Raw genomic sequence first — 21688 nt, 5'->3', positions numbered from 1 at the left:
TTTAATAAAGTCAGATGGACTGATCCATGCTATAAACAAAACAGTGTCGTTATCTTTACACAGCAAATTCAGATGACACCATTCACTTTGACAAAAACAGATACACAAATGAATGTTGCAAAACCAACCTCTAAAACATAAATTACAATGTCACAACATTATCTTTACTGAGTAGTTTGAAATTAAAATGCAAACTTCTGTCATTCAGTCAGTTTTGCTGTGCCTGAGTTTAACAGCTGCTGGCATCTGCTTGCTCAACAAAAGGAGGGATGCCAGCAGTTTTTAATTCCTTTTAATAAGATCTGGTAATTTTGCATCTAGCCTAATACTATGCATTTTTAAATCTAAGCAGAGTCATCCCTGTCAAGCTATTTAACCTGACCCAAAAGTCAAGTGTGTACAAACCACTACAGTATGTCATTTAGTCTGTAGGAAATAGACATGCTTATCTGCTCAGGTACTTAGGTGTATTACCAGCAAAGTCTTCTGTAAAGGTCTAGGTTAGGGTTAGAGCCTTGAGTTAGCAAAACTCATTCTACTGCATGAATTGTGTTTTTACTGGGTTTAGTTGCTATTGCCTGCTGTAGCTATTAACAATAATTTCACAAAATATTGTCTTGTCATAGCAGCTTTTGGAAAGGGGAAGTACTTGTGAAGACTTCTTATCGCTGTAGCTTCTGTGCCCTGTCAGAGTAAGGGGAAAGTTTCTATGTAAAACATACAAGTAAAAAGGTATAGTAATATATTAGAACTGAAAACAACAGAAACTTTAATATTTATTTTTATTTTTGTGTTATTCCTGAATTTTCAATCTTTGCTTAGGCACTTGAAGATATTCTTGCTAACATTAACTTTTTGTGCAGTTGGGCTTCTGTATCCCAGACTATCCCAGACAGACAACTATAAAATGTGAGGAATATTTTCATTCCCATCAATTGACAGTGTTTTTGCTGGTGTTTTAGTTTTTTGGGCTAAGCTGCATAACTAAACAAAAAAACATTATGGTCAGATTCCGTTTTACTATTTCAACACCACTGTCTTGTTTCATCAGTTACAGTTAGTGTGCTGTAACCTTTACACGCTGACGTGTACAATTGTGCCTGTACTTGTCACCATGCCAGTTAGTTTTAAACATTTAAAATGCAAATTGTATGCAAACGTACTTATATATACCAGTATAATATGGTCTGTGAGAGTAAGCTTAGCGTTCTGACTGGCCATACAAACCTTGGTTTAATTACTTTAGCTTGACCAAGAGGTGAAAGCCTGCCGAAGTACTCGGAGTAGCATTTGTTGATATTCAGTTAAATATCACGATTTTCACATTTGCACAGGTGTGCGGATACTGTGCTTGTCACAGATAATCTGACGTTTTCCCGATAAGATATTTCAATGGAACATCATCAGCCCTTTTGCAACACATCATGTGCAACATTTCAACGTTCACAAACTACATTGTGGGTGTACTCAGAGATCACCTCTGGAACAGTTAAAAGAACGCCACGTACATCCCACTGCAACTCAACTTGACAAGGAAAAGGCAAGCTGTCTCTTTGAAAGACCCCTGAATCAGCCAGTTCCTTGGGTGAAGAGGAACGTTGTGTCCAATCAGAGTTAGGAAGGGCGGGACGTTGCTATAGTAGTTGGGAATTTAGGTTGGGTGATATAGGAAGGGGCTGGGTTAAATGCCGTGTTTGTATTTCATTAGAAACTAAAACAGCAGCTAGTATCTTATTGTGAATGCGCGGTCGTCTGTAGCGATAGGCTAAATTGAAAAAAGAAAATGACATTCAATAAAGTGAGTATGGCGAACATACATGCAGTAATTATATCAATCCTTGTTTGTTAAGGAAATATGTACTTTGAACTTGTGGTCAGCTGTATATGAGGCAGAAGGTAAATAATAGATACATGTCCAAGTTTGGTAGATTTACCTTCGTAGCCGATCATGTTTTCTTGATTGGAGGTATGAAAATGTATGCAACGAAGGAAGGAATTTCCAAGGTTTTGAAATGTTTAACTCTTGAAATGAGAAACAAATTAAGTGATGCTAGGAGAATCGCGTGTGAATTTGACAGCTTGCCTTCCTGAACTTCTCAGAAGGTGGAAATGAAACGGTCAGAAGGAAACAAAAGATAATCAGCCAATAACATAGATAGTATATTCACTGAGAAAACTAATTAATTAAATGTGTTAACATGTAATGGAAAATAAAGATGTTAAACAAAATAAACAGATTCTCTGATTGGTACGGTAAAGGTTTTGATGAAACGTCAATGCAGACAGGAGGTAGACTAGCACAGCAGTCGTTAATAGTAGTAGTAGTAATAATAATAATAATAATAATAATAATAATAATAATAATAATAATAATAATACTTAGAGAAATAAACGCAAAATTCTGTGGCTAGACTATCAATTAGTAGTAATTTGAAATACAAACTGAATGTAAAGTAAATGTTATATTACACCATTTGGTACATATTTATTGATTTCTAATAATTAATGTAGTTCACATAAATGAATGATTTACAACTTCATTAAAAATTATAAAAACGTTAGTCGGATGTTAACAGGTTTTACCAACGTTAAAAGGATGGAACACTCTATGTTGTGCAATGAAAGAGGTACATTTAGGGAACTTGGCAGCGATGTAGAAAATGATAAGGTTTTGTTTCCTACAATGGTGTCAATACATGTTCTTAAATTGTGGTCCACAGTTTACAGAATTAGAGCTACACTCTACAGTAGTTTTTTTTCACACGGGTTGTATCAGTATGCCTTTCCATATGGCACACCAGAGACTCCGGAAAGAATGGTCATAACACACCAGCCATTTAAGCCAAGCATATTCACATTATTGTTGTAGTTTAAAAACAGTACTGTGCACAGAAGTGTCATTCAAGATTATTTGATAATGACTTATTAAAGTGGGTGGTTGCTTATTATTGTTCTGTCTTCCCTTATAGATGTGGTGGAGTGGAGCCATCTGCCAAGGCTTTTTATTGCTCATTTGCCTTCTTGTCTATGTTGAAGCAGTGCCTGTAGCTATAGATAAAACAAAGATAAACCCACCAGAGGAACAAAAAGAAGAAAAAGAGAAAGACAATCCAGTACGTATTGGAAGTGTTCACATGCATAAAATATTTTGACTTTTTTTTTTTTTTTTTTTTTGCAAATATATATGCCTGGTTTAAAACTTATTATGAAATTCATGGTTACTGGATATACAGCTATGGCCAAAAGTTTTGCATCGCCTATAATTTTAGGATTGAGACATAATTACAAAAAATAAAAATAAAATATACTATACTGTGTGAACATCATGTAGTAATAATAATAATAAAAAACTACAAAATTATATAGCAAAAGTCTACCAGAAACCATAGTAGTAATAGTAGTATAGTATTTCATGTTAGATTTCGAAATGTCACATCTTTCTATTTTTGTCAGTTTTTCGTTAAGTATATAGAAAGCTACAAAGTCGTATGTAATTCAAAATTTTAACATAACATTTTTCAGCAGGTTTCATTCACCTTTATGAAGCAAAATTAGTTAATTCTATAGGGTGATGCAAAAGGTTTGTCCATAGCTATACAACTATATAACTGGGCACAGCATTGTCTTTGTGTCATTGTGCATGGTTACTCACAGCTGATTATAGTGGTGGAAGCACCCAGGGCTGTAGGAAAGCCATTCGGATGTAGACATGGCAGTTGCATTGCATGATGTGTCTCAGTGTGTCATCATTAGACTACTGAACTGGTTCAGACCTTGTAGCTTGCAGAAAGATATTGCAGAGGTTGCCCACAGCTTATGCTGTCAACACAATCTACACTTGACATCACACGCTGAGTGACATGCCTCCAGGCTAACGTGAACATCAAGTAGACACACATTTTGACTATGGCCTTGTAAATGTTCCTCAATTTTATTAGCTTACTTCCCATAACTAAAATAAAGTGATATCTTAAAAATAATGTGATATCTTGTAACAATTTTAAGTCACCCTGGATAAGGGCGACTGCTAAGAAATAAAATAATAATAATAATAATAATAATAATAATTATTATTATTATTATTATTTATTCATATACAAGTATGAACCCTTTTGTTTCGTGTTCTAGGATACTGGACTATATTATGACCGTTACCTCAGGGAAGTCATTGATGTTCTGGAGACAGACCAGCATTTCAGAGAAAAGCTTCAGAACACAGATATGGAAGATATCAAGGTGAGGCAATGCATGTACAAAATACCTACACTATTCACCAGGATCCAACATGTGTTTTTTAAATTATATTTTTCTATCATATTTCTTTGTTACTGTATAAGGATGTATTTGGTGTTATGGAGGCTGTCTTACTGTTACTGTATGTACACTGGCAAAAAGTGCCTTGTTCTACTATCAGTGGGATAACTAAATGCCTGTGGTCTGGTTTTAGGAGACATAATAATCCACTTACTTCTGTTGTTTGTTCCCTTTACAATACATTAATGGTAGATTACCATACCTTTTAGGACAGGCACAGTCACAAATGAGTAGAGAAGGCTATGTGTCTTCATGCTAGAACTTGTCATACACAAACCTGACAAGACATAAACGGTTGCCAATAAATAAACCAGCATTTTGTGTATATGTAAAGCTACATGCATGTTTCCATAATCATAAATGTTGATCATTTCACCATAATGTACCAGCTGTTCAATTTTACAGTGCTGCGATAGAGGCAGTAAAGACATTAAAGGAATTCCATGCAACTCTTTTCTGGAAACCGTTAAAGAAAACAACTGAAGCAAGTGCAACTTTGTGTACCTTGTCTTGCATCACCACACTTGATGAGCATGCAAAGCTTTTTTTATCAGTTGATTTGATTTCTATTACAGGCAGGAAAACTAGCCAAGGAGCTTGATTTTGTAAGTCATAATGTAAGAACAAGGCTGGATGAAATGAAAAGGCAGGAAGTGAACAGGTTACGGAGCCTGATTAAAGCCAAGCAGGATGTGGAAACTGGAAAAGGTATTCTGTTGATATGAAACTTAAAAGAAAGTGCAAAGGCATACTTTGACTGTATAAAACAAGAAGTACACATGTAATCATTGTCTGCAGCTAAGTTGAGTTTTATTCCTTTATAATATCAACTGTATCACTGAATACATTTTACAAAAATTCCATGCTTAGACTCCAAATAACTTACAGACATCACAAAAGGGTATCAACTTAGCAAATGCCTTAATGACAAACTTTGCATATTCAGTCTGACCTAAAATTGCAGTATCACTGTTCCAATAAACTTACCAAAACAGTGAAAAGATTGTATTTGTTTTCCATGCTGGTTATATTGAATCCTAATGTTACTTATCACAAGCTAGTAAATTACATACACAATTCAGGTTTCAAATAACCCAGATCCAAACAGTATGAGAGATTGACCTGGTTTTAAATCATACATATGAACGCAACTGTTCAAGTTTTGTTTTTGAGAGATCTTTTACATAATCTTTTTCAGGCTTGGCTGTGGATCATGAATCCCTGTTGAAACAGTTTGAATACCTCAACCATGGGAACCCACATACCTTTGAGATTGACGATTTGAATAAGCTTATTACAACGGTGAGGAGTACATTCATTCTTGTTGTATTATTATTTAAAGTTTCCAGCATTATAAATCTGCCATTTCTGTGTAAATGCAGTCTTATTGAAACATAAACTGTGTTTTCTGGTGCTATTCTTAGATTTGGACATAGAGATGCATGGACCTACGTACATTTTTTTTTTCTTCCTTTTTTTTATAAACACTTGTTTTGTCAGTCCCGGAATTAATAAAGTCTTCATATTTTGGGGATGCAGGTTCCATGTGAATGCAGACAGAATTTTTGTGCATTTTAACATTGTCTGAGTGTGATGATATCATAAGGTAAACCACTGATGTTGTTTTATATCGGTGAAAATGTCAGGCATTTGGATAGGGGCAAAGGAAATCAGTGGACACTATCCTGTTAATTTTTTTTTTTTATTCTTTCTAATCAATCAAAAAATACAACCAAAATCCCTTTCCAAATCTTTTATACAAAACACCCATTTTATCATTTATCAGATTTATACAATTTTGACTAACAAAATCAAAAATCGCCATAATGAATTTTTGATTTATGTGATTTGAAGAAATGGGTCACATTCAGCTGATCTAAATACTGCCGTCTTTGAATCCATGACGCAAGGGCCCTTTGTGAAAGGCAACTTTCATGCCTTTTGAGTGTCTTTTTTTGCCATTATGTTAATTATTAGCACACACATATTATATTCAGAGTCATACAAGCGAACAAAACTATATAGAGAAACCAGAGCTCGCACAAAATGAATAGATAAATAATAAAAGAGAAAATTATATTAACCTGTCATGCCATAATAACACCAGCCAGGGCAGCAGAGACTGAACTCGCCCCATTCAGCCTGGCTGTGGTCCACTCTTTATGAACAATATCCCTAAACATACAGAGCTAAGAGTGGACCAGAGCTGTATCTGGGGTAGCTACAAAATTGACTTTTTCACAACTGTTAGGCAAGTGGAGTTCAATGCGGAGTAAAAGAAAGATTAACCAATGAGTCATCATTGAGTCAAAATAAGCAAGCCTCATCTATTAACGGTGAACCGGTCAACTCAGATAACATCGAAGCTACATAGCTCCACCCGTGAGTCTGTTTTTAATATTCAAAGAGTGGCGTCGTCATTTAGATCAGTTGAATTGACCCCTACAGTATGTGAATGGAGGGCTGTATTCGTAAAAGTTAGTGTTTTTAGCAATGTGCAAAATGTTGTTTAGGCAACCAGTGACCTGGAAAACTTCGACAAGGAACACCACGATGAGTTTAAGAGGTATGAAATGATGAAGGAACACGAAAGAAGAGAATATCTAAAGACTCTGGATGAAGAGAAGAGGAAAGCAGAAGAGCAGCATTATGAAGAAATGAAAAAGAAACATGCTGACCACCCCAAAGTAAATCACCCGGTAAGCAATCAGACGCTTCTACTCTCCCTGTTCACCCAATATTTAAAGCTGTAGCCACTGAGGCTTTGGAACCGGTTTTCCTTTTATATAGTTTTTAGTCTACTTTTTTCTAAAATATTTACATCATTATGAGAACTAGAGCTGTCCCATATTTTATCTTTGCTTAATAGATAGCTTTTTTTTTTAATCCAGTTGTATCGAATTTGTGGTCATTTTCTTGGTAATTTTAAAAACATTTGTTCTTTCATCTTTAAACCACCAACATCTTAGATATCTTGTCTATACATTTGTTTTCAAGATTGCAGTTGATACTAAATTCTGTCACAAAATGACTGATTTAATGTTGTGTATTGGTTAACAGGGAAGCCAGGACCAGCTGAAGGAAGTCTGGGAGGAAACTGATGGGCTGGACCCCCTTGACTTTGACCCGAAGACTTTCTTTAAGTTACATGGTTGGTTTAAAACACTGTTCATTTGTACTGTCTACTGGTTATTTCACTATTGAATTCAATGTCTTACCGCTTTCATAACTGTACACTAAATGGACCCTCCCGTAAATTTCAGAAAATGTATTAGCTTCAGGCTTACCTGGTATGATTTCTCTGTCTGCAGTGTTGAAATGGTAAATGCATTTTTCCCTCTTCTATTTCATTTCTTCATTTCAGCAGTGCTGACGAGCCTTGCTTTCTATTTGTGTACAATACATATTTAAACTGCTCACCCTTTCTGCTTAGCAAGTTTTTACTTAACAATTTCTTAAACTGGAGCCTAAATAACATATACCTACTGCCTAGTTTTTTATACTTCTGAATAGATCGTTTTTTGCATCAGCCACAATCAATAAAAAGCATGGAACATAGCCTTTTGTTAACATGTTTTGAAACTTTTGTTTGTTGTAGACTCTAATGGTGATGACTTTCTGGATGAGCAGGAATTGGAAGCACTGTTTACCAAAGAGGTATACCACCAAGCACAGTCATTTCTGTGTTTACAATTAACTGTTATTAGTAACAGTAAACTGTATCTAAAACGTATGTCGAAGAGAAGAATGTATTAAATCTGATTAAAATTAGTGCAATGTCATGCCCACTCTGCCACTTACAGACCTTTATAGCTTGCAAAACCCAAGTGAACGTCTATAACAGTGGTCTTTGTAACTAACAATCCAGTTAAAAGTCTTCTGGATACCCAACTCTGTACTCCATTTTAAAAATGGCTAATAATCACCTAATAGTAAAAATGACCTTTTGGGTAAATCTGTCCTGTATTGCCATTGCTTAGCTGGAGAAGATGTATGACCCAAAAAATGAGGAAGATGACATGGTGGAGATGGAGGAAGAGAGGATCAGAATGAGGGAACATGTCATGAATGAGGTACTGAAATAAACAAAACAGTAGGTTAATTTGTCAGTTGGTCAACCTATGCCCATTGAATTAGGTTGCTTTGTATGTTGTAATTATTCGGATTGGAAAAAAAAAAATGTTCCTAACCCCAAAATAATGAAAACTATTATTGCTCTGTATTTATTTTAAATCCAAATTCAATTTGATTTTGACAGGTTGATGTAAACAAGGATCGCCTGGTTTCACTAGAAGAGTTTTTAGTTTCAACTGGAAAGAGAGAGTTTTTAGAGCCAGACAGTTGGGAGGTGAGTTGCTGAACATTATTAAACTATTTTGATAAACAAAGAATATATAAAATACCCACACAGTAAAACATGTCCCTAAACCAATTTATACTTTACTGACTAATAAACAATAATATAAAGTATTACATATAAAACGGTCATAAAGTCCTGCCTTCTGTTGTAGGCTTTTGGGCAGAATGAGTTTTAACAAAAATAGATTTTTAATTTTTAATGCATTGTTTTTTAGACTCTGGAGCAGGCTCCAGCTTTTACTGAAGAGGAAATGAAGGAATTTGAACAGCACTTGGCTGAACAAGAACATGACCTAAAAAATAAAGCAGACAATCTTAATAAACAAAGAGAAGAGCTAGAGAGGCAACAGGAGCAGCTTAATGCCCAGAAATTAGAACTTCAAAGGGTAAGAGGACTGGAACTGAACAAGGAGACACAGTGCATGAGTTACACCCAGTTTACTAACACAGGAAAGTCGCATGTACTATATATGTTTACACTTACTCTCAAACTTTTTCCACATGAACAGTGTGATTTGTCTTTTTGGACTTTTTCAAAAGCTAAGTCAGATGTTTTGCATACCAAAGTCCCACCAGTATTTGCCAGATCCTTTCCTGCTTTATCACTGAGACTGCTTCTTCATTGGAACTTTATCATTCAGTGAGTCTGTATAGATCCCAGCAATACTCTCTTGCCACTTGTTTCTTTTAAACTTGTGTTGGCAAAAGGGAAGATTGTAATGTTAAGTAACATTTTAACTAGTTACATGCCATACAAATTAAAACAGTGTCAATGTGCTAAGGAAAAAAGAGGAAAACAAAACTTTACCACTCTAGCTCAACCTGATATTGTACTGATTTCTATGACTTATCTGCCATTAAATAACTAATGTTGTCTCCACCATAGGCTGTTGAACATATGGATAAGTTAAAAACCCAACAAGAACACCCTCCCCCAGGAACAAACGAAGAACAGGCTCACGGTATGCTGTAAAATCAACTCCTTTCATAACAATAGATTCTATTTCCCATGGAGTAGGAGTTTTAAGTATAGACATACAAGAACCTACAGATGGTGATCTACTTTTCACACGATACCGATGCATTCTTGCAGTAGTGGGTATGTTTGGTACTAACTAGTTTATTTCCTTTTTCTTTCAGATGGAGGACACCCTATAGAAAGTAAACAGCCATTGTCTCCAGGTCATCATGAGGAACAGACTAAACCACATCAATAATCTATTGTGCCTGTTTTTTGTTTACATAGCATATGTGTGTGTATGTATGTATGTCTGTGTGTATGTAAATGGTACACGCACACAATGTTCAAATGATATACAATGTTTAATTTAATTTGAACATAAAAAACATGACGTCTCTACCCGATTACAACCTGACCATTTTACGGTTTAAAATTATTATAATTCAATATAAATGATTGTGTTTCAACATTTCACAAATGGGGTACTGTACCAAATGCTGAAAAGGACAACACTTACTATCACATACGTAAGTATCCAAGCTTTCATTTCAGAGTGTGCTGTCTGGTGAAAGCACAATCGGGTCCATACGGGTTGTTTTCTCATTTTGCAGAGCTCATGTGGTGTAATATATTTTTAATTTCTGTTTCTAAGCTGTTAATTTTAGATGCTCACATTATATTTTTATTTTATTTTCATTGGAGAGCCTATAATTTGATTTTCAGCTTGTGTTTTTTTTAATAATTCCGAATTGAATAATGCAAAGTATGCCACTCAACTTTTTACCTTTTTATCATGGTAAACCTTTTGTGCAAATAAATAAAGAATACAGACCTTCAAACTGCACAATGAGTCTGGTCATTACATTTAAAATGTGTGTTTTTATTTTCAATTAAGTCAGATACTAATAAGTATCTATACAGTTTCAGTATGAGCAGGGTGAGGAGGTGAAGAATTATAGAAAATTCATACATGCTGCAGTATTTTCATAATTTGTACACATATGATATAAATTGAATTAAGAATTGTGTATTACTTTGCTTTTTCATGCCATTAAAATTAAGGGCCAAAATCTGACTGAACTTTGGCACTGCACTGTATGTAAATATGCTGTTGGAATTCCTGCTCTTGAAAATATTTCTAGAAAAATAAAATATTTTGAAAAAAATGCACAGGACTGCCAGCCAAGTTAAAAGTTAGAAATCTATGTTTAAATTGAAAGGGGCATTAAAACTATTAAAATGTTTTGAAAGCGGATGTTTTCAATTCATTTTTAAATGTTTCATTTATTTTAAGCTTATTTGTTAAAATGTATCGCGTATAAAACGGAGGTCAATTGGTATGTCAGAATCCATTGTTTTGGTAAAAATAAATAAGCATTTGACAATTCAACATTATACACAATTGTCTACATTAATTGACAAAAATACATTGTTATAAAACACAATTTTTGTTTTAATAAAAAATACATTATATTACATTGATTTAGCAGAGAGAGATTTAAAATAATTTCTTGCACTGTTTATCTGGCACATCTGAAATCAAGAAAATAAAGTAGTATTCTCTAATCATCAGTATAAACAAAGGCAGCAAGGCTGTCTTGCTGTGTTCATATTTTCATCAGCAGAGGGCAGTAGAACTCAAATTGAAAACACTACATTAACTGTATTTAAAACAGGTATTGGAGTTTACTGGCATGTACAGATACCCAATATGACGGGTAAATGTACTAACTTGACTACAACAGTTATTGTTATTAATAAAAAGCGTTCTGCAGATTTTTTTTTTGTCAGTCATTTTCCTTTACAGGTCTGCAGTGTTTTCCCCCAGCACTAATGGTACATCCCGATTGTGACCCTTTCATTGTACAAATGGCAACTTTAAGTTTTACTATTTTTTTTTTCATTATTTTAGCAGGAGTAACAAAAAATGAAAAATGTGTAATTTTGAACCACTCAGTTTTTTTTCCCTGAGAAAACAAAAGGTATAGCATTTCACTTTAACTTTCAAATTGTAAATGAAAAAACAACAATTTAAAAATCAGACCATATTTTCATTTTCAGGAAAAGTTCTAAAAATAGAATTGCTAAGTGTTACACACTATATGGCACATGTTTTATAAAATCAGGTAAAAGTTACATTTACTTTAGAGAAGTGATACTGTATATACTGAACTATATGATAGTGAAGTGCTATCAGACAAGTACTCAAGTAGACAAGTCAACAACAATAAATGAATTAAACATTATTTAAAAGCAAGAAGCAAAAAACGATGTTTTTAAAAAGTAGCATGTGGATACGTAATTCACTAGGTTTAGAATGCCAGATTACTGTTGTTTGCATCTTTGTAAGCGATGTATGCACGGTCCTTGGTATACTGAAGTGCATTGACCGGAGGGTATTTGCTTGATCCATCACAGCAAGAAATGATTTCATCATTATCAGGATGAACAAAGAAAGCCATAGACTGCCTTGAGGTATTCATTTTGTCATCAGACGGCAGTACAACTCTGTGGAACTGATATTAAAAAAATAAAACACATTACTCTGAATGTAACAATTTTTGACCTCCCATTCACATGGGAGTGTTTGGAGCAAATGATCCGCTTCCAATTGGAGACCCCTGTGCATGCTCCTCAAACTACCTCAGCTTGCTTAAAACGATCCGACCCAAGAATGGAAAAGTAGATGGTCTCGGTTTGTTTGGGCAATAGACCCTGGCGTGGCTCGTTCATTTTTTGTCTGTGTGACTACAAACCTGTCTGTGGGCGGATCTACTGCAATCGCCCCAGGGCTCACTGTGGATGGGAAACATTCTTGTCATGTAAATAAATTGACTGAGCATCCATTTTCTCCTGAACTGAAAACTTGCCATCTTCTGAATTGTCTCTACCGTATGATTTTTACTGTCCACTTAATGTCTCAAGTTAAATAAATATCATAACCATCCTAAAAATTCCTAGCATTTTGGTGTGTTTGTTGTTCGCCATTATGAAAACATATCCCAAAATACACTAGATAAACATTAGATGGGCATTCGATGTGAGCTGAGCTCGTTGAAATTCCAGTGAGAATCGTAAATGATCTCGGGCTGTTAACAGAGGGCAAATAAACTCAGCTCGTTTCCCTGAGCTGTCCTGTCTGAATGCTCCTCGACCTGAACTCGGCTCGTTTCCCTGAGCTGTCCTGTCTGAATGCTCCTCGACCTGAACTTGGCTCGTTTCCCTGAGCTGTCCTGTCTGAATGCTCCTCAACCTAAACTCAGCTCGTTTCCCTGAGCTGTCCTGTCTGAATGCTCCTCGACCTAAACTCAGCTCGTTTCCCTGAGCTGTCCTGTCTGAATGCTCCTCGACCTGAACTTGGCTCGTTTCCCTGAGCTGTCCTGTCTGAATGCTCCTCAACCTAAACTCAGCTCGTTTCCCTGAGCTGTCCTGTCTGAATGCTCCTTGACCTGAACTCGGCTCGTTTCCCTGAGCTGTCCTGTCTGAATGCTCCTCAACCTAAACTCAGCTCGTTTCCCTGAGCTGTCCTGTCTGAATGCTCCTCGACCTAAACTCAGCTCGTTTCCCTGAGCTGTCCTGTCTGAATGCTCCTCAACCTAAACTCAGCTCGTTTCCCTGAGCTGTCCTGTCTGAATGCTCCTCGACCTAAACTCAGCTCGTTTCCCTGAGCTGTCCTGTCTGAATGCTCCTCGACCTGAACTTGGCTCGTTTCCCTGAGCTGTCCTGTCTGAATGCTCCTCAACCTAAACTCAGCTCGTTTCCCTGAGCTGTCCTGTCTGAATGCTCCTTGACCTGAACTCGGCTCGTTTCCCTGAGCTGTCCTGTCTGAATGCTCCTCAACCTAAACTCAGCTCGTTTCCCTGAGCTGTCCTGTCTGAATGCTCCTTGACCTGAACTTGGCTCGTTTCCCTGAGCTGTCCTGTCTGAATGCTCCTCAACCTAAACTCAGCTCGTTTCCCTGAGCTGTCCTGTCTGAATGCTCCTTGACCTGAACTCGGCTCGTTTCAAATAAGCCCCTTATAATGCATCTATCCTCTTGCAGTACACTGTACACTGTGTTTTGCTACCAAGTTACAATATTTGACAGCTGTCAAAAACTGGTGCTGCTTACTAGTTGGTTGGCATGTGCAGTGCAGGCACTCATGTCACAAAAGCATTGATATGTGTGTAGTCTTACCGTTGACACCAGCACATCAGAGGTCCACCTCTGCATCAAGTCCGCTATGTTTACAAGCACAGTGCCAGGAATGCAAGGGGCAGAAATGTACTGCCCTGATCTGTTCATTACCTGTTGTAACAGACAATGAAATGTCAAATGATCTGAAAATAACATTATAGATTTAGAATTAGCATTGCATTAGATGAATATACCTCTAAACCTCCAGACTCATCTTGAAACAGCAAGGTCAAGCTCCCATAATCACTATGCTCTCCACATCGGATCTGATTTGGCTTCACGATTACTTTATGCAACGGTGGGTAATACAGAGTTCTGAAGGTGGTGCAATTTTTATTACCTAAAAAAAAAGACAAAAAAAAACAAAGCCAACTAGAGTACGTGAAATACAAAAGCTGTTCCAGAAAGCCAGATCAGCCCTCTAATGGAGAAATGTCCCTGTGGCAAGGCAAAAGCCCCCCTGCTTCTGCAAGTAGTGTGTGTGTGGGAATGTAAGGTTGGCAGGGTTAAATCTATCCCTGTCAGCAGTTTTTATGTAGGTTTGTGCATTTTGTTTAAACCTTTTGTTTTGGCCCTTCTGCCCTTTTTTGTTCCTGTGTTTGTTTTGTTAATATATGTTTGCAACAGCGCTAAACTGCAGCTTCTTAACTGAGTCTAATTCCTGCCGGTAACATCTTGGGCCAGTGCTATCCTGTCACAGGTGGTGTCACGGTGAGATAGCGCCTCCTAGAGACTCAAGAGTCAAGAAGCTGCAAAGTTCACTATGTTTAGTGCAATACCAATTAGGAAAAATAAGTCAATGCAGAATAGCAGAGATAAAACTGCATGCCAAAGAAAGACTTTGTAAATGCAGTTACACTGCAGGCAATGTCTGGGAAATTATGTATAATATATGTATTTACTAGGATACACTTAAACTGCTGTTTCCAGCACAAGCAGCACTATCACTGTGACCCCTATTTCTTCTCCTAAAGACATTATTGGTGTTTATTTTGCTACAATAAGCTTTAAATATATCTTATTACCTAAAACCTTGTTTATCCACAAAGTTATTGTTATTAAAGAAAGCAATCTCAGAAGAGAAATGAAAAGAAAAAAAACAACAGCTTTGAATTCAGTGCTACTTCTAGAGCTCTTGCCTGGTCTTATCAATGTCATTTTTCATCCAATGTCATGCCCTTATACTTACTGCCAATCAGTCTGTGTTTTGAAACAAAGAAGTCTCTCTCCAGACCCAGGCACAAAGCAGTCACTTCCAGAACCCTCAGCGCAAGCTTTTTACATCTTCTGAAGAACGAGTCCAAGACCTCCCGAAACTCAGGAATGGCAGCATCAGAGGGACACTTCTAATGGCAAAAGAAAAGAGGAGAAACAAGATACAGGAATCACAAACAGGTCTGACCAGAACAGCAGCACCATGCAGAATAGCATTTCTACCCATGCATATTATCAGCAAAACTGGCCTGGTAGATCCCAAGATATAGCCTTGAACAATAAAGCACGCTTACATTCTTAGTATGTGCCCAACCAATCGGAGGCCAGAACCACTTGTACTGATTCTATAAAATACACATGCTAAGAATGTCCCTTACCAAGTTTAATCACAATTGGATATGCATGCTCTGAAGATATTGCTAAACATGTGACAAATGTACTTTTTGGCATCTGCACTTAATGCAAGTTTCATGACAACTGTTGTCTGGGATATTAATTCTCTACAGAGGATAATAATAAGCTTACTAGTTCACTGTCCAGGTCTGAAACATTAAAGGCCTCTTTAAGATCTCCAGGGCGTAAAGGATTTAATCTGAAAAATAAAAAAAGATATATATTCTGAAAACACCATAAGGAATGCAGTAATAAAAACCGACAATACAATTTGCTTGTATGGTTTAAACAAAAAAGTCTAATATGGGACTGTTTCTGCTGAAGAACCAATAAAACTACAGTATTTAAGACAATATTAATCAATAACTACAGAGCACATTAAGGAGGCTGTGTGGTCCAGTGGTTAAAGAAACAGGCTTGTAACCAGGAGGTCCCTGGTTCAAATCCCACCTCAGCCACTGACTCATTGTGTGGCCCCGAGCAAGTCACTTAACATCCTTGTGCTCCGTCTTTCGGGTAAGACGTAGTTGTAAGTAACTCTGCAGCTGATGCATAGTTCACACACTCTAGTCTCTGTAAGTCGCCTTGGATTAAGGCGTCTGCTAAATAAACAAATATTTATTATTATTATTTATTTCTTAGCAGACGCCCTTATCCAGGGCGACTTACATTTTTTACAAGAGTTCACATTATTTTTTACAATTACCCATTTATACAGTTGGGTTTTTACTGGAGCAATTTAGGTAAAGTACTTTGCTCAAGGGTACAGCAGCAGTGTCCCCACCTGGGATTGAACCCACAACCCTCCGGTCAAGAGTCCTAACCACTACTCCACACTGCTGCCCTTAATAATAATAATAATAATAATAATAATAATAATAAACAGTAGTCTTCCGAGATGGAGTTAAGGATTGTCTACTGGTGAGGGAGACTGGTGTCTGCAAGTACACTACAAGCGTCCTCTATAGTAGTAATAGCTATAATAAAACTGATCTTTTGTTTATCCTCGTTTTTAACTTTTAACTGACTTCAATTAAATGATGCAGGGACAGGTTGCTGTGCTATGCTGTCAGTCTCTGTATTACAATAGTTGACTCTCTGTCTTGAATATGCCTCTCTGCTACCTCAATTTGGATGCATTCTCACCGCCTCAAACTCAGCCTCTCGAAATCTGACTTCCTTTCCTGTTGCTTCCTCTCCCATCTGTGTCCCTTGACTATTACTCTCTCTCTCTCCATCCTCACTCTGCTAAAAACCTAGGTGTTATTCTTGACCCCTCGCTCTCCTTCTCTTAACACATCTCTTAGCAACATCTACCGAATCCATCCTTTTCTCACTACTTATTCCACTCAACTCCTGGTCCAAGCTCTTGTACTCTCCAGATTGCACTACTGCAACTCTTTGATGATCTCCCTGCTTCAGCTATCCGCCCCCTTCAGCTCATTCAAAATTCTGCTGCTCGTCTTGTATTCTCCCAACCTCGCTACTTTCACGCTACCTCTCCGCTTCGCACCCTCCACTGGCTACCTATCTCTGCTCGCATTCAATTTAAGACCCTTGTTCTTGTCTACCGCTCTCTTCGTCCCACTGCCCCCTTCTACCTCCAATCCCTCATATCTCCCTACACCCCCTCTCCGCTCCTCCTCTACTGGCCGACTGGTCATGCCTTCCCTCCACTCTCCATCCTCACGTGCCCGCTCCTTCTCTTCCCTAGCCCCTCTGTAGTGGAACCAACTGTCGGAGAACTCCAAGACTGCTCCGTCTCTCACTGTCTTCCGGTGCCTCAAGACCCATCTGTTTAGACTGCACTTTAGATCTCTTGATCTACCCCTCCTACTATGCACTGGACTTGCCTAACCTAAGCACCATGTTCTGGATCCTCAGCTGATGCACTATCCTTTCACTATTGCACTACCAATATGTCATTGTTGATATAACTTACTGCATCCTAGTTCATATTGTATTTTAGTAGTACTATTGCACTTACTGTAACCTACACTGTATTTAAATATTAAGCTTACATTATAACCCTTTACTGCCCTGTAACACCTGTAAGTCACCTTAGATAAAGGCGCCTGCCAAATAATAATAATAATAATAATAATAATAATAATAATAATAATAATAATAATAATAATAATAATAATAAAAGGGACCATCAAAGAGATTCTACTTGCCATATAATTGTAAATAATTGCATTGTTATTAATTTTTTTTTTTTTTAAATCACAGACTGCACAAACCTTTCAATCTCTGCTGACACCCAACCATCATTAAAATTCTCATGATCACTGTTCCTAGCGCACAGCTTCTTTGTGTCTTCTTGTAAAAGGAAGAATTTTTTGGAGACATCCATGACTCTGTTAACCTGGGATACAACAACATTATTAAATCCCTACTACACATTATTCTATTTCCAGATTGTAAAACACTTTCATCCATAATTCGGAGACTTCAGTTTTCCTTCAAGTTATTCCATTTTACTTTTTTTTTTGTTCTACAGAAAACAACCTCCAATGTGTAGAGCAGTTTTCTGACAGACCTACTCTATAATGACTTTTTTGTCCTCACCTCCTGTTGTTCAATGCCAGTATTTTCCAGGAAGACAAATCCAGTGGCAGTAAATGCTTGTTTTATCTCTTCGATCATAATACTCAGTCTTTCATCCGGAATCTGATCTTCACCCAATTTGTAGGCATTAAAATTAACCACTGGAATATCCATCTTAGGGGAGTTAAAGCTCAGACACCCTGAAAAACAGAAAAGACAATGAGCGTTGTTTTTTCTTGGAATTTTTTTGTCTTATTTTTATAAAAATATCATCCGCCCTCGTTTCAAAAGATACCGCTTGTCTTAATTGTGCTTGTTTTCCAAAGTTCCACTGGTACTATGAGCAGGTCACTGAAATAGGTATCCTCATCCATATATTGTGCGGTTATTTTATTCTTGAAAACAGATTTTAAAATGTTGTTTATATTACAAACGAATAAAGAATATAACCAAAGCTATTAATACAATATCTTTGATACAGCTTCGAAAGTCTCTTCAGCTTTACCCTTTCAAATGCTGTGCCAAAAGTTTATGTACTAGCTGTGCTATTACCCTGTTCTGCGCTTGTGCCACAACACAGGACTGTGCTCAGAAAATACCATGTTTCTTACTAATTACGTTCTGTCATACTTTGCCAAGGTTTATGTTTTCTTCAAGAGACCTTGGGGAAAAAGTGAAATTTACTTCACAAGTTTCATTCATTTTTTTAACATAGCGAAAATCAACATTTGGCACAGCTCCATTGACTCTCAATAGCAAAATGTCTCCCGAGCTCTTTATATCCCAGCTTTTTAAACTAGACAAATAATAATAATAATAATAATAATAATAATAATAATAATAATAATAATAATAATAATAATAATATTTTATTAAAAGCAAATTGATGAATCCATGTGAAGTGCATAAAATAATGTACTGTTTCCACACATTTATAAAGTTTAGAAAAAGAGTTAATGGAGATAAGATGCTTAAACTATATAAGTTAATTGTTAGCTCAGCCTCATGAAACATGTACTTTGTGTTGGATAGAAAAACACCTGCCAATCAAGCGCATGCTGTTCAATCAGCCCTCTATCAATCTGTCAGATCTTTTGCCTATGGAGATTGAAACGGAATTGCAACAGGGAGATGCAATTTTTATATAGTGGAATCCATATGATATTCCATCAGTCATGTGAGGTTCAGCCCATTACACATATATCAGAGTTTACATTTTTGCCCAATCCCTCATCACCTTTTATGTCATTATCAAGTCATTTTAACGTTTAAATTCAGTTCTTCTGCATAACTGATAAGACGAAGATTTTGCCATCTTAAATATAAGACCATTTCAAGAAAAAAAGAACATTTCTTTGAAGAATACCAATGTTTCTAAAGTTTAAGAAAAAAGAAAACGGTAGAAAAGTCTTAAGAAAAATTGCGCGCAACTTGCATCCCGTTTTCTGATGGGGCTCCCTATTAAAAACCATGACATAGGCTAGGGCGTTGTTAGTTGTAAAAACGAAAGTAAAACTATGCATCTGTTTCGACAGCAAAATTATTATTATTATTTATTTCTTAGAAGACTCCCTTATCCAGGGCGACTTACAATTGTTACAAGATATCACATTATAAAGTTATGTAAAATAGCGGCGATAAACTAGCCTAAATAATATTCTACCGATTTCTAACATGTGAAAATGAGCAGGGGAATCGACAGTAGAACGCGTATTGAATTCCTTTGTCTCGTACTGCACTTTTATCAATGTCTTGCAAAAAACACGGTTACAGACAGGTGGTGAATGACTGCTGCCTGCTGGTTGACGGTGAGGAAAGACAAGCCTACCTATATATTCGACCTTTACCATTATTTATGATTATTATGGGTTCTCATTCAGTTCTGCAGTTTTCTCGGTTATTTTTCGTTGTTTTCATTCGGTGTATACATTGTTGTCAGTTAGTTTTAAGGTATGTGGCACTTACAAGGTAGTTTAGCGTTACCGAAGCGGTGTGGGCGAAGGTATAATCTGTCCAATAACGCACTACACGACTGAAGTATCCCTTTTATGAGTTTTATTCCATGGCCGTCTTTTTTGGCTTTTTTGAGTAGTTCAAATCAAAGAGTTCAGACTCCCCTGCGGTTACAGCGTACTGGGACAAAGGCTGTGGTTCCGTAGCAGCACAGGCACCCTTGCGTAGAAGATGATCCGAGTGTCCAAACCGGAGGTCAGTATTTACTTTTAAACTTGAGCCTTAATGTATTTTAGCTAGCTACAGAGATACGATGTCCAGTAAAATACACATTCGATTCCCTGGACTGCTCCCTTCGCGCCAGTACGTCCAGTATATATAACCTTGGTGCCACCGCTACGGGAGCCCTTACACACCAAAAAGTACGACAATGTGAATAAATGCACAACCTAAAGTATTGGTGGGGTTCTTACAGTAGTATGGAGCACCGATCTCAGTCGTTTATTTCCGGTGTTGTTCTTTGTTCCATATAATTCTGCACCCCCTGCTTACTATTATACTATATGCAATCAGGTGGTCTGACGATTCGTCTTCCGCACTTTCGCCACGGTTTGTTTTGTTGCCGAAGTGAATACTTTTTTCTAATGTTAAGGTTAGGTGAAGGGTGAGGGTTAGTCTATATTTGCATTATTACGATACAATGTTTTTTTTTTTTTTTTTTACTAATCAAAAACCACTTGATTGCATATCATAAGCAGGAGATGCAGATACAGTAATTTAGTAAATCGTTGCAATTGTGTCTTTTTTTGCACTGAGGTGCCTGTATGCCTGTAATATATTATGGTGTGCACACGTAAATAATATGTTTTGTTGGGTTTGTAAATAAAGTTTGTAATATTTGAAAATAAAGTTTGTGTTAGGTATGGCAGGTCTGGGAGGTTAGCATTCCATCCCTGCCTAATTGAAACACATGTGCAGCATGTGGCCAGGTGTTGATTGACTAATTGATTATCAATTAACCCTGGTCACATGCCATTAAAAAGGGTCTGAAACGCCAGTCCTTTGTTCTTCTTCATCTACCATCTTGAAGCACATGACTGTGTATATAGCGAGGGTGAGGGAACCAAACCGAGGACCATAGCAAAGGGAGTAAACTAGGGATATTAATCTCCCTGTTAGTGGGAGCAGCGCTTGGCCAGCTTCTGTTTATTTAGCTGTTTTATTTTTGCCTTTGTACGCCTCAATGTATGTCCTCTTTGCGCTACCGTTGTTGGCAGTGTCCTGTGATTTGTGTTTGATTGTTAATGAAACCTGGATGCTTGAGTTGCATTTCAGCATCCACCTCTGTGTCTCTCTTGTTCAGCAGTGGATACCCAGACAGTAACACCCCTGTTACAGGTGGGGTAACTAATAGATGAGGATGTGGAGTAAAAAGAGAACTCTTTACTCAGGAGAGACTGCCCATTTGCAATGAGAATACAGGATACTTGAAATGAGAAGACAGTAGTAGAGGGGTTAAGATACAATAAAGCATAACTGAAATAAAGCAGCACCATCCCCACTAGATAAAAGAATATGAAAACATGAAAGACATCTCTCCCCAAGAAACTTCATGAAAAGTTGATAATGAAGAACAAGTACTGGTATATCGGTGAATTTCATCCCCCACCATCAGTATCAGAAAGTAGAACACTATAGCATACACTGTACATGCATGTGTGTATAATTTTTACTACTTCATGGTACTACATACTTCTTTCTATAAA

General features: G+C 36.9%; 2 protein-coding genes across 4 annotated transcripts; one reads left to right on the top strand and one right to left on the bottom strand.

Moving 5' to 3' along the window:
* The first annotated feature begins 1649 nt into the window (after positions 1-1649).
* LOC117432235 (nucleobindin-2-like) lies at positions 1650-10481 on the top strand. The gene is made up of 13 exons (XM_034053845.3): positions 1650-1798; positions 2970-3113; positions 4129-4236; positions 4890-5022; positions 5513-5616; positions 6828-7013; positions 7375-7465; positions 7913-7971; positions 8295-8387; positions 8573-8662; positions 8889-9059; positions 9560-9635; positions 9814-10481. The coding sequence occupies exons 1-13, from the start codon at positions 1784-1786 to the stop codon at positions 9888-9890; spliced, it is 1347 nt and encodes a 448-aa protein (XP_033909736.3). The 5' UTR covers positions 1650-1783; the 3' UTR covers positions 9891-10481.
* Positions 10308-20500, bottom strand: LOC117432237 (uncharacterized). 3 transcript variants are annotated; one of them, XM_034053848.3, is made up of 8 exons: positions 20396-20500; positions 17991-18169; positions 17663-17787; positions 15552-15618; positions 15001-15157; positions 14006-14151; positions 13812-13922; positions 10308-12150 (listed from the first exon to the last, which is right to left on the bottom strand). In XM_034053848.3, the coding sequence occupies exons 2-8, from the start codon at positions 18141-18143 to the stop codon at positions 11947-11949; spliced, it is 963 nt and encodes a 320-aa protein (XP_033909739.3). In that variant the 5' UTR covers positions 18144-18169; positions 20396-20500; the 3' UTR covers positions 10308-11946. The 3 variants fall into 3 exon arrangements, with proteins under 3 accessions (XP_033909739.3, XP_058858275.1, XP_033909738.3); XM_059002292.1 differs by having other exon boundaries at positions 20372-20487; XM_034053847.3 differs by lacking the exon at positions 20396-20500 and adding an exon at positions 19935-20337.
* Positions 20501-21688: the final 1188 nt, after the last annotated feature.

This window comes from Acipenser ruthenus, chromosome 27, assembly GCF_902713425.1.
Source record: "Acipenser ruthenus chromosome 27, fAciRut3.2 maternal haplotype, whole genome shotgun sequence".
Taxonomy (NCBI): Eukaryota; Metazoa; Chordata; class Actinopteri; order Acipenseriformes; family Acipenseridae; genus Acipenser; species Acipenser ruthenus.
This window is presented reverse-complemented; position numbering and strand designations above follow the sequence as displayed.